This window comes from Nothobranchius furzeri, chromosome 14 (genome assembly GCF_043380555.1).
Source record: "Nothobranchius furzeri strain GRZ-AD chromosome 14, NfurGRZ-RIMD1, whole genome shotgun sequence".
NCBI lineage: Eukaryota > Metazoa > Chordata > Actinopteri > Cyprinodontiformes > Nothobranchiidae > Nothobranchius > Nothobranchius furzeri.
Window position 1 is genome coordinate 41,527,115 of NC_091754.1, and position 13,976 is coordinate 41,541,090.

General features: G+C 42.0%; 1 protein-coding gene across 1 annotated transcript; it reads left to right on the forward strand.

Moving 5' to 3' along the window:
* The first annotated feature begins 216 nt into the window (after positions 1-216).
* Positions 217-9,304, forward strand: LOC107389482 (troponin I, fast skeletal muscle). Its single transcript, XM_015965629.3, has 7 exons — positions 217-296; positions 3,271-3,304; positions 3,433-3,469; positions 3,606-3,734; positions 4,809-4,898; positions 6,532-6,708; positions 9,076-9,304. The coding sequence occupies exons 2-7, from the start codon at positions 3,297-3,299 to the stop codon at positions 9,169-9,171; spliced, it is 537 nt and encodes a 178-aa protein (XP_015821115.1). The 5' UTR covers positions 217-296; positions 3,271-3,296; the 3' UTR covers positions 9,172-9,304.
* Positions 9,305-13,976: the final 4,672 nt, after the last annotated feature.

The window sequence follows — 13,976 nt, forward strand, 5'->3', positions numbered from 1 at the left end:
TTCTCCCTCTGTTCTCGTCGCCACTGTGAAGCTCATACACAGCCGTTGGGGTTAGAACAAAGCTTTAAAACAGAACAATAATAACAAATATGATTGTGTATTTGGGGCATGAAAGGATTTTGTCAGACTAAAGGCAGTCAGAAATGGAATTTCCTGGGCATGGAAGCCCATTGGTCTATAAAAAAATGACTCCCATAATTGGAAAGAGGGAGTTTCCTTTATCTTTAGGGAATACAATAAATAGGAAATGATTATGCTGGTAACTTAGCTGCTGCTCTTTCCATCTTCGACTAAAGGTAAGAAATGTCTCCTCTAGCACTTTTGAGAGTGAATCATAAATGTATAGTAATTGTGATGCGGCTCTAATCAAACATTTGAGGTGTTTTGCTGCCTGAGAGTTGGTTACAACAGATATGTTCCTTGTTTATGGTGAAGAGAAACCTGCTCTAAAGGTGGAATATATATCTAGGATTTGTGGGGTGAGTTTGTTGGTGCTGCATGTGGGAAATCAGCTAAGTGTGATGCTTTTAACTCTTTAAATGAGACAATCTAACTTCTGCACATACATTTGTCTGAAATTACACTATAGACTTGTTGGTTTGTACAGAATGTAGACACATAGGTACAAATACCTTCATCAGTTAAAAGGCTTAACTACTTTGCTGACTGAGTTCAATTCCAGACCATGGGCTCTTTTGAAATTCATTAAATACATTCTTATCACATGAGAATTTAACTATTTAAATAATAAAACATGATCTGAGAAGTGGTTAATGTTTTTGTCTTTTCACCCAATTTAATTTATTGTTTTCATCTTCAGAATAACTTTCCAAACACGCGTTTTACTGAGGAGATAAAATAAAAACATCAAACATCTTGTACTGCATTTCTGATTTGTTGAAGCGGGTTAATGCTGCTAGATATTATTTCAGACAGGATTGGGGAAAGCTTCAGACTATAGTTTAAAGCATTTCAGGGTGATTCCAGCTAACATCGTTTTTGCCGTATTTTGTCAATTCCTAAAGCTGCTGACAGTGTTGTCCCTATCAGAGCCTAATGGTGTATCCATGTATGTAATCAGAGCAGTTTGGATGCATTACAGAAAAACACAGAAAAAGCAAGTTCTAGATGGTGATTTTGTTGCTTTTGGTTAGTTTTATGAACATTTAGTAAACTTGGCTAAAATTATTTCAGTAAGAGAAGTCAGACAAACACAAACATAGAGACGGTGCAGTCTGTCATATATATTCCTATTTTTAGTTTATTATTTTAAGCCTATGAAGTTAACAGAGGACCGCACTTCCAGCTCAGACTGGAGGTTAAGAACATTTAGTGACTGTTTGCTCGTGTATAGGTCTCAACAAGGCTTCACACGACATGACACTTGGCTCTGACACTTGTACAAATACAGATATATATATATATATATATATATATATATATATATATATATATATATATATATATATATATACACACGGGGGGCTGGTGCCTATCTCCAGCGGTCAACGGGCAATCAGGCGGGGTACACCCTGGACAGAGAGCCACTCCATCGCAGATATATAGGAATAAGAGGGCTTCATGCTTCAACAAGGCCTCCAAATGTTTAAATCTGTTCTGAAGTTTTGTTAGCAAGTGAAGTCCTGCCTCTATTTTCAGACTTGTCCTTCTCATTTCTGAGATGTTTGTATTACCAGAGAATGTATCAGGTGTTTCCTCCCAACCCTTCAGAGGAGAGCCTGTTGATAACACGAGTCCCCAGAGGGACCAGCTGGACCTCAGATCCTCGTCTTTATAAAGAACCGAGGTTACTCCTGTGGATGGTTGTTGACACTGAGATCGGAGTTGTCTTTCTGTTAAGTGGAAATGTGCACGTGCGTGCGTACATGCGTGTGTGTGTGGGGGTGGGGGGTGGGGGTGGGGGGGGTGACAGGAGTTCAAGTCTTGTTCATTAACAATCATGAAATGCAAAGGTCTTGTCTCTGATTGGATAACAGCACTGTGACTCTTCCTCTGCCTCTGTTTGCTTTTCTGTCTTGGGTGAAAAATCCAACTTTGAAGTTTTATTTTCACAAATGTCACAAGCCTGAATGTGTTCTGCCATGTTGTGTAGCCAGCGCATATAGACATAGACATGACGTGGACTGGCGCTGTCTATTGGAGCTGCTATAGCGGTGGACCGCCATCTTTGATGGGTCTCCATTTGAAACTAGAAAACACTTTTATATATGATTTTTAACCAAATCAAACATGTAGTATGGCACGATAACCAAAATGTGTTTATTGAATTAGGGCAATGCATATTGACCAACATGTCAACAGAAGCATCAATTTAAATAAGCCATAATTAGCTCAATTGCTAATTCCCAACAGGTAGGCTAGAAAAGTCAATAGTAATCCCTCGTGGTCTGTTTTCAAAAGTGCACCGGTTGTTGCAACCGTAGGCAGCACAAAAAACGGGCCTGGTTGCCCACTCTGCTTAGATTCCAGTTGGGTTTAGCTAGTGAGGAACCCATCCAGTATGCTCTCCATTGCCCATTGGTGCGTCTATATTCATGTCTATGGTAGCAGTCACCCGGAACAAAGAAGAAATGGAGTGAGCCTCAGCTGACTCACTTCAGAATGAAACTGTGTACGGTGAAAACTAAACAGGACACAAAAAGACATCGACTTAGGTGCTCATTCCTAAAATAAATAGAATATAAATTAAAGTATGGTAGCTCAATAATACAAATTACAATGAAATATCCACATAACTGGTCAACCACTGCTTAAAACATGTTTCTTGCTCTGCTTTTCAAGGGCTGTAATGTCAAGAGCCGAGTGTCATGTCGTGTGAAGCCTTGTTGAGACCTGCACGGGCAAACGCGAACTAAATGTTCTTAACCTCCAGTCTGAGCAGGAAGTGCGGTCCTCTGTTAACTTCATAGGCTTAAAATAATAAACTAAAGACATTTATAGTTAGCTTTTCCTAGATGAGACGCGCTCTGTTCTCTGCTTCCCGTGGGCGGTCCTAAGCCACGTCGGGCAGGGCCATACTAACGCTCCCTGTCAAGTGGAAGAGACTGGCGGGTTCTGACCTGATCATTTTCATGTCTATGTCCTCCCCACTGCTAATGCAATGGGGGTTGGAGAGCATTTTCACATGCATCATGCATACACAGCTCAGAGTGAACATTCGCTTTTCAAAAAGAACAATTATTATACAGCTGCTCAGGGAATGAGACATTTAGTAATAAACCCATTTTTTTCTGTATTCTCTTCTTTTAGGGATCTGAAGTCAAACAAAAGCCAACATGTCCGAGTGAGTCATTCTGGGTCTCTCTTTGTTCACATGAATTTAGACCGACCAGACTAACAACTGATGAGATGGATTATGCTGTTTGTGCGGTTTAGTCACAACAAACGGATTTTCTTCTTTATTTTTTTTAGCAAAAAGATGTCCTCGAGTCGTAAACATTATCTGAAGGTAAAGTCTTCTTCATTAAAAAAAAAAACTCAGATGGTTTAAAAATGTCCAGAACAAGTTGAAACAGATGCTTCAGACTCATGAAAACTTTTGTATTTTAACGTGCTCACATATTTGTTGTCCTGTCTTCTTTTAGAGTTTGATGCTGTCCATCGCTAAAGGTTTATTGGAGGAGGAAGAAAGCATCCGAGAGGAGGAAAGGGAGCGGTACATGGCTGAAGCCTGCCCTGCCCTGTCCATACCCAGATCCCTTCAGGAGATGCAGGTCTGTCCCAAACTAGCATCCATTCCCAGTGGATGATTCCATGTTTAACAATCTTTCTTATCGAAATCACAAATAAAACCGAGGGTCAGGACAAGTGCTAGAATTGAGGGGAGATGTCCCAGTCCCAAGTGCTAGGGTTGTTCTATTCAATTTGGAAAATGTGCCTTGCCCAGGGACACTTCAGCATGCTTGTGACAAGGCACTGGTTTCCCCAATGCTGCTGATAGGCTCATTGGCGATAATGGGCTGTACTTGTCTAGTTTTACCAACCACTAGGAGTCACACTCACCCATTCACACACACTCACGCATTGTGGGGGCTACATGAGGTTTGGCATCTTGCCCAAGGATGCTATAACATGCCTTTGGGAGCCAATAATTGAACCACTAACCTTTCAATTGGCAGACGATCACTTCTCTAACTGAGCTAAAGGTAAGAATGTAAAAGTAGAGTGGGACATTGTAAAGCATCACATGGATAAATGAGAAACCATTTAGGCTGAGGCCAACAAGGACATCTACACAATGTAATTAGCATTTTCCCACAAACACTATGATAAATACAATACTTTCATCATCTCACGCATGTATTTGTATCTGTCCTAAAAGGAAATAACTACACAGTACCCAGCACAAACGAGTACACCCCATTACATTTGTCAGAAAACCTTTAGTTTCTTTTCAGAATCTAAATTTTCTATAAGTTACCAAACTACAGAATAGTCCCATAACTGTGGGCCATTGATTGCAAACAAGATTTGTTCATTTGCACAAACAAAAAAGTGATTTTCCTGACAAAGTCATTCAAGCCCATGTTGCAAAACTGAGTACACCCCAATTATACTCTTAGCTTTGTGAAAATTCTGGAAATTGTTCATTTGTTCATTGAGCTACTGATTCCATTTTAAAAGGGGTGTACTCATTTATGCTGAGTACTGCATAGAAAATCCTGCCTTAGAAACAATTATCACCCACGTGTGTCTGACTGTGTACTGACAATCACCTTCAACCTTTGCACATTTGTGAACTGTGTTACAATCATGTCTAACAAATGTTGTTTTTCTTTTTTCTGTAGGAGCTCTACAGGGAGTTGCACCATAAATGCGATGTCATCGATGAGGAAAGATATGACTTGGAAATGAAAGTCAACAAAGCCAACAAGGAGGTAGGTTTTCCAAAGAGTGAACACAAAGTGATCACTCTTGAAAAACTCTGTTGTCAGAGAGGAGCTTTGTTAGAAGGCAAGCAGATGACCTCCAACTACCATCAGCCTTTAGATGTAAGAGGAAGAGGAAACAGTTGTGGCCCAGCTCTCTGTTAACAAGCTTATGCAGTTCTTCCCAGCTGACTTATGATCAGAGGTTTTCTTATGTTCAGGAACATTTCCAGGCACTGGTACAAAATGACATATACCACACAATGTGTAAATTAAGTTCTTACGCACGGTATATACTCACATCTGTGCATAAGTACTGTCGATAAATGAGGCCCCTGGAATCCCCAAGACAACACAACAGTCATTCACCCACGCACACGCTGATAGTGATGAGCCACGTCATAGTCCGAGGTGCTATGGGCCACACTGACAAAGGCAAGGCTGCCGTACACACGCACCACCTGTCTCTCCAACTACCAATAGCAGAAAAGGAGGACGACGTGTGTTGCCCAACGGCACAACAATCACAACAGACTGAACTGGGAGCAAACCTATAACCCTCTGGTTACGGGACGGACACTTAACTTTTCCGCCATTGTTGCCATAGTTTTCAGTTACGTGTACGACTGGGACAACACTTGTGGATGGATTACCAATTTTTCTAAATGAAAGCTGGAAGGGGTATTTCTACTGAAACTGCCCCTCTGAAGATTACTAAAACGTCCTCAAAACACAACAAACATATCTGTTTGAACTGATAGGGCCCACTCATTTTGTTATGAAGTGAACAGGATAAGAATTAGATGGCATCAATTTTGAATTAACTATACTGAGTTAAATACTTAATTGGGATTTTCTACATTTGTTTGCTTTGACTTGGATTTAAAGGTAGATGTAAGGTGTTTTAAGTTCACTCAGAGAGAAGTGTTTGTGAATTGGTGAAATCCAAACAAACCGAATTTATTTGAGCTGACCAATATTAGGTGCTCGGGTATAGGGAGCCTAAGTCATGCCCATCTACTTCCGGACCAATGGGGCTAAAAACGCGATTGTCTAATTCTGCTTGTTATGTGCCATGGATTTCACATATGAGGTATTGAACTTTAAATACGCATTTTGATACCAAAAACGCACTTATTTTCGAACGGGGGGAAACGTTATTTTAGGTTTTGTGTGAAAATACGTCCAGGACTACAAATGGTTCATTGAACCAGACACTGAGAAAAACAAAGGACAATGACTGTAAGTTTAGCAAACTGAAAATCCTTCCTTCAGCAGGAAAGAACCATAAATCTGGCCACGTGGTAAGTAGCAGCTATGCTAGGGGAGACGAGATTCTGTGGTGACGTCATACATGCGACGTGGTGAATGTCTAATTTGTAGTCATGCTAATTAAGAACTTTTACAAGCTGATAAATATCAAAGTACGTGACTTACACCCATCATTACTTTTCATTTAAATTGCAGTACAACATATGTGTGATCCAAGGCGTAATGCAAAGTGGATTAGAAAATAAATCTTTTAGCCCCATTGACTTGATTTTTTCGTTTATCCAGGGACCCATGAGCCGACTGGAAAGGGAGGAGAATTAGGCTCCCTATAGTTTACTGTCACTGTTCTCTCTGCATTCCTACTCTCCAGATAGAGGACTTGAAAATCAAGGTTCAGGATGTGATGGGCAAGTTCAAGAAGCCTGTTCTGAAGAAAGTGCGCATGTCTGCTGACGCCATGCTTAAAGCTCTTCTGGGCTCCAAGCACACAGTCAATCTGGACCTGAGGGCCAACCTGAAACAGGTCAAGAAGGAGGTCAAAGAGGAGGTCAGTAATCTCACAAAATCAGAATGTGTGCTCTGTTGTTGTATTGCATTTTCCCAATTTTTAAAATATAAACATATTGCATAAATTGGTGTGATAATTTTGTAGGAAATAGTTTTATAAACACATTTTTTAACAAATAACACATTGTTAGTGTTTGGTTTGTGATCCAGTCCGTGGCTGGCTGAGGCTCGGTCAGAACTGGCCGGCACCAGTCCTGGTTCTTTACTTTACATGGGAGAAATGCTCAGAGCACCACCTCACCCCTGCTACTTGGATCTCAAGGAATAAACCATCAATCCTGCTCAATGGTCAACTTTCCTGGCAGGGTCACCCATGAAAACAGTGGGAATGTTAAAAATAAGAGGGACGTAGCTACTCTTTACCAACATTGAGTGTTGGGTTGCCATGTCTCCTGCGAGCTAACGCTCCAGTGCCAGCATTTTTATTTTGGCTGTGGCAGGCAAAAAGCTACAGAGTTGTTTAAAGAACCAAAGCCAGTAACAAGAACAGCCCAAAACTCTTGCACCCCTAAGAAGCCACAGCATCTTTTTGTTTTACTCTAACATTAGGCAAAGAAGGTTAGAGGTTAATGTTGAGCTAACAATGCTAATGCAGAATTAGAAGCAAGTAGTCAGCTATAAAATATTTCAAGCTAATTTTTCAAGTACCATCAACTCAATATTACAGTGAAACTTACGTGTGAAGAGAATAATGAGTCGATCTTGATGTTTTACTGTCTTCAATGAGTCGTACAGAACCATAACGGCAAGCTAACAGCAAGATGTTAAATACAACACTTCCTCTATGCTGGAGACATATAACTGTAATAAGTGTAGTAAGTGCTCCCTACATTAAAACACCCAAGAGTGCTAGCACCAGCAATAAAAACTTATTTATCTACTTATCAAATTACTGTGTATGACTTTGTCATGTCGGAGTTTAGTTTTCTAACCCACATGCAGAATCAGAGCCGGAGACGAAGGTAAGAAAAAAAAATTAAACAATGATGAGAACGGAGAGTCACTCTCGAGGAAGCTCTGACGTTAAAGGGCAGAATCTGACGGGAGAAAAAGATCAGGGAGATGAGGAGCTGGTAACGGGAGAGGAATTGAAGCAAATTGAAACAGTCTTACTTTAGAGAGGAGATCCGTAGATGCTGAGGAGGGAGTGGGTCAGGCCTGAGGTGGAGGGAAGCTGAAGTAGGGTCCAGATCTTGAAGGCGAGTAATGGAGATAATATTTCCCAAGACATTGAGCGAGGCAGGCGGGGGGTGAGAGCGAGTGGGAGAGCCGGCCGGCAGAGCAGAACGAGACGAGGTGGGTAAAAATCCTTAGGTTATGTCTGGAGAGGTGGTGAGAGTGAATATCTGCTGAGGAAAGTTAGCAATCACTAGAAGTACAAAAAATCACAAAGAGAGCTCGAGATTTGGTCGTGTACCCAAACGAGTTAATCATCCGACGTCGTGTAGGTCTCAGACTGCTCCTTTTATACCAGCCGGTGATTGCAGCTGAATGGCTGCAGCCGGGCAGCTTTCCGACACCGCCCACCTGCAGGAAAGAGGTTAGTCTGGAGAATAGTGGGCCATTCCCATCTGTACCAGGTCGGCCCGTGCCGGGTAGCGTAGGTTGTTTACATATCTGGGTGGCCTGGTATTTTTCCGGGCCAACCAAGGCTCATTCTCAGCCCTCTTCTCGAGGGGGTCTGCTTCAGGCCGACCAGGGCCAACACACCCACTGCTGACAGCAAATTCACACCTTCCATTAGAGCAAGCCTCTGATTGGTGGGTAGAATCAGCCCACATGGGCTTAAGGCAAGGATGTGTGGAATCAACCGAGCCAGGCTGGGGCCGACTGGGGCTACCCGGCCCGGGCCGACCTGGTACAGATGGGAATGGCTCATAATATACCTCAGGCCGTGACAGACTTGCTCTTTCTTGTCATCTAGAACCTTCTGCAGAAGGAACACCATGGTGTTCCAACAATTCCAGCAATTCTAGCATACTTTAGAATAAACAGATTGTCAAGCAAAGGTCCCATAAAAGCCTGTCATCAAAGTGACCAAGGCCTGTTGACACACAAACAATCCAACAACATTTTATATAAAATAGAAAAACAAAGAAAAAGAATGATGAGAATTATAAAAGATGTGTGGAATCGGAAATGCAAATACAAGTCAAAGTATAGATAAGAAGCCATCATGCAAGGTAAAGAGTAGCTGAGGGACAGTTGAGAGATTTTATGAGCTTTTCTAGGGAAAATATTCATATTACATTGTCTATAATTATAATAAGCACTGAGGGTGGGAAATTAGTGATCTGTTCGCCTAAACATGTATCAGCCCTAATTTCTTGATGTCTCACTGTTTCAGGAAAAGGAACTTCGTGACGTTGGTGACTGGCGAAAAAATATTGAGGACAAATCTGGAATGGATGGGAGAAAGAAGATGTTTGAAGCTGAGGCTTAAAGTAACTAATTCAGTATTTTTGAACTCTTCCACGAACTTAAATGGTTCCTTTGTCTTTGAAAGTGCACAAGTTCAGGTTTTGATATACCCAACAAAGCTGTACAATCTGAATAAATAAACAAAAACAACTGAAGTCATTCTGTTTTACTGTAGCCGTGTGTTTGGCAGTCACAGCAGGTAGTTTTTTTAGTGTTCTGGTTTACCAAAATATCCCAATGGTGTGTACTGTGTTTTAATCTGTACAGCACTGTGGTCAGCTGCCATGCTGTTTTGAAATGTGCTTATAAATACATTTGGTATGGTATGGTGTTCATAAAATCTGAGAGACATTAGGTAGAAACCTGTAATTCAACATTATAGGATTCAAAGCTTTATGGTCAGTATGTGCAGAAGGAAGAAGATCCCTTTTGGCTTCTTCAGAACGTGATCTTCGCTTTTCGCTGGAGCGGTTCGCAGCCGAGTGTGAAGCAGCCGGGATGAGAATCAGCTACTCTAAGGCCCTGTCCACACGTAGCCGGGGATCTGCCAAAACGTAGATATTTTTCTAAGTTTTGGCTTGTCATCCACACGAAAACGGAGTTTTTTCACACGAAAACGGATCTTTTTAAAAATTCCGGCCAAAGTGAAGATCTGCGTTTTCTCCGTTTTGGGTGTCTGTGTGTGGACGGACAAAACCGGAGTTTTAAGGTCCGCAACGTCACTTTCCGCGACAAAAAATGCTGACATCACGTGTGCGACCTGTGTTTACACTAGCCGACAGCATGGATGCCCTCAGAGCTACGCTCGCTTTATCAATTGTCCAAGCGCTTTTTGCTTGTTTGTTTTTGCAAGCAGAATTACTGCTCCTAGCGGAAGACTACAGACGAAGGACGAGGTTAAGAAAGGGGGAAGTACTGCCGCCTACAGGTCTGGCATGTCCTTAACAACGTATTTATCCGGGTACGTGTGGACAGAGTTTTTTTTTTTAAACGAGGTGGTGTGGATGCAAGTTTTTGGAGGGGCGGATATTCGTTTAAAAAAATCCCGGCTACGTGTGGACTAGACCTAAATCTGAGACCATGGTCTTGATTCGGAATTTGGAAAAGGGTAGAATGCCTTCTCCGGGTCAGGGATGAGGTCCTGCCCCAAGTGGAGGAGTTTAAGTATCTCGGGGTCTTGTTCTCGAGTGAGGGAAACCTGGAGCGTGAGATTGATGGGCGGATTGGTGCTGCATCTGCAGTGATGCGGGCGTTGTACCGATCTGTCGTGATGAAGAGAGAGCTGAGTCAGAAGGCAAAGCTTTTGATTTACCGGTTGATCTACGTTCCTACCCTCGCCTATGGTCATTAGCTTTGGGTAGTGACCGAAAGAACGAGATTGTGGATACAAGCGGCCGAAAAGAGTTATCTCCGCAGAGTGGCTATGTCACGATGTGGAGGGAAGGTGAGGGAGGAAGAGCGGATCCTTCAGGCAGGTAAATCAACCCAGGCCAGACAGCAGCAGACATTTGGTTCCTTTTTAATGGTCAGGAGTGCAGACACGACAGGGTAGACAGATGTGAACATAAACTGACATGTAACGAGTACGAACCGACAAAACCTCACGCAACACACAAGGCTTATATACACACTGGGATGGGTAATCAGTTAACAAGAGGCAGGTGAACACAATTAAGGAAAAACTCAAGGCACAGGGGAGCAATAATGTGACAATACCCCCTTCTCAAGGGCGGCCCCTGACGCCCAGCAGCACCCGCTCACGGGCAACACACAAAAACACAAGTCACCAATGTCACTGAGAGTCAGGGGACCAGCATCCAAGGGCGGGACAAAGCCACAGGGCACAGGAATTCGATACCACTGGAACCAGGAGCACAGGAATACAAACTCGAAAGACAGGATCTCTCAAGCGGGGCAAAGCAGGAACCTCTGCTAACCAGCTGTAACAAAGGTAGCCAGAGGAGCAGCAGGAGGACAAGTAGGCATGGGGCAATCCAGCAGCAGCGACGTAACGCCCCTCCGACCCACCAGAAGGAGAGGAGGCATCCAGAGAAGAGACACCGCACCGAAAGCGCAGACCCAGAAGGCGAAGACGCAGCACCTCGAAGCCTGACCCAACAGGAACACAGAGGTGCTCACAGTGCCAAAACCACTGGTAAATGGTTTACTGACCATGGTATTACTGTGCTCTATTGGCCTGCCAACTTTCCTGACCTGAACCCCATAGAGAATCTGTGGGATATTGTGAAGAGAAAGTTGAGAGACACAAGACCCAACACTCTGGATGAGCTTAAGGCTGCTATCGAAGCATCCTGGGCCTCCATAACACCTCAGCAGTGCCACAGGCTGATTGCCTCCATGCTACGCCGCATTGAAGCAGTCATTTCTGCTAAAGGATTCCCGACCAAGTATTGAGTGCATAACTGAACATAATTATTTGAAGGTTGACTTTTTTGAATTAAAACCACTTTTCTTTTATCGGTCAGATGAAATATGCTAATTTTTTTAGATAGGAGTTTTGGGTTTTCATGAGCTGTACGCCAAAATCAATATTAGAAACAATAAAAGGCTTTCGTGTCTGCTCATTTTCTCTCTGGTAAGTTCTGTCTGTTTTTGAGCATGACGTGTGGACGAGCTTGCGCTGCAGTGCTTGTCACTGGCGCAGCCGGGCAGCGTGGCGCACACTCCACGTTTTTTGCGGTCAATAGATCAATTTGATCTGCTAGTTAAAACGTTTCTTGTGAGGTGAAGAAGAAGGAAGCAGGCAGGAGTTTCTCTGGAGGGCTGGGAGATGCAGGAAGATCAGAGACAGACAGGACAGGAAGATAGGAAAATAAAAACCAAGAAAACAAAACAAAGTTCTTAAAAAAATGTAGGTAGATTTATCCCACTACACGTTTGTACCTGTATAAAGCACTAATTTATCAGCATGCAGTATTTATGTAGTTGATACAATTCAGATCACCTTCAAAACTCTGTCCCATGCCCAGGGACGTATCTAAGCATTTTGGGGGCCGAGGCAAAATAGACCCCTGCCAGGTATTTTAAGTTGAGGTGCTATCGGTTTATATATTAGACTTTTTATATTTGCAATAAAGTCCAAAGGTGAAGAATTTATTACTTGATTGTTCAAGCTACCTCACAGAAGTGATCTGTTGTTAAAAAGTTAAAATAAAAAGGTAATTAAATAAAAAATAAGGAACATTCAGGAACAGTTTTTTCCTTTTCTTTTCTTCTTTTTTTAAATGTATCGAAAGTATCGGATTGGGGCTCGGTATCGGCAGATTCTCAAAATCAAATGACTCTGACTCGAGGGCAAAAAAAACCTGATCAGGACATCCCTATTTACAATAATGAATACTGAACGGTGAAATGAAATACGTAAAAATTCATATAAGTATGAACAAGGGGTTTAATGAAATGTTTTGATTAATCTCTGCTTAAGTTAATACGTTTGAAATGAATGTGTCCTTGCAGTGATATGTTTGTTTTATAATCAGTCTACTTGACAAGCTCACACACACGTACATACACACACAAGGGTACAGTAAATGTCATGACACATAGAGATTTTCTTATCCACAAAATCAGAGCATCTTCTATCTGAAGAAGGAGTGTTTCTGAGGTTTGTTTGGTAAAACCTCCATAACATGGCACGTTGTGATTTGCCAGAAAATTAACCTTTGAATGAATAAAACTTACATCATTTCCTGAGTTATTCAGTTCAGTTGTGTCGAGTTGAGTTTTTGAGCAGAAATTCGGAGTGGTCTTTCCAGAGGAAACTCTTTTGAAACATCTCTTTGACACACTGTCAAACCTGTTTGCACGGTGCAGCTGACACAGCAAGACTCCTTAAGAGTCCATCCTCAGACGCAACCAACCTTCATGCTGTTGTGACCAGGAGACGACTCTGGACTGACCTGGTCGCATTGCGGTTAATCTACGAACTCCAGTGCCTTGGGGTCACCCAACCCCCCGGCATCTCGGATCCATGGGTCTCCTCAGGGTATGTAGACACAACGAGATTGCATATGATGCCATTTTATTAATAATCAACTCTCTAGTTTATAGCAGACCAAATTCTTTTACACCCAGAACTCACAGTTTCTTCCAGATACAAAGGTTCTGATAAACATTACAATCCATCCACACGTATTCATCCATCACACATTGTTATTCATAACTTGTCATGTATTATTAGTCTAGAAAATAAAATTCATTTGGTACAAACCCTGAGTGTTAGGTGTTGTGCTAAAGGGGTAACATAAAAACTGATGAGGAGAAAGGAGGGGTGAGTGTAAATAAAAGATATTTGTTTTTACAAGGGCAACGAAAATACACAGTCCTAGACTGGAAAAGTTCAAACGAAAAACACACTCTAATCTATCTAGACAAAAACACACGACGGAGATAACTCAAAACACCTGGGACAAATGGTCCCAGGGGAGAAATCACGAGAATAGTTATAGATAAAAGAAAATAAATCGCCGGAACTAATCAACTAAAAACAAAATCTCAACGGCTAGCAATATTCAAAAAGACTAAACGAAAAGCGAGCTATCAAAGCTGAAAATGAAACGAAAAATACCTAACTGGGGCCGAACCAAACGGGATCTCTAAACAAACACACACAGCTACTAATCACTATAATCCAACTTGATTGGGTTGATCTTTACAGTATGCTCTGATGGGAAACAGGCTTCAACACAAACGATTGTTTTCCGCTTGGTCCTAGAGCTCAACCAGTGTCAATTTAATATAGTGTAATATTGTTTTTGGATGATAAAAAGTGCAGGGGTCAAAACTTCTTCCCCCGTAGCTGAGTTT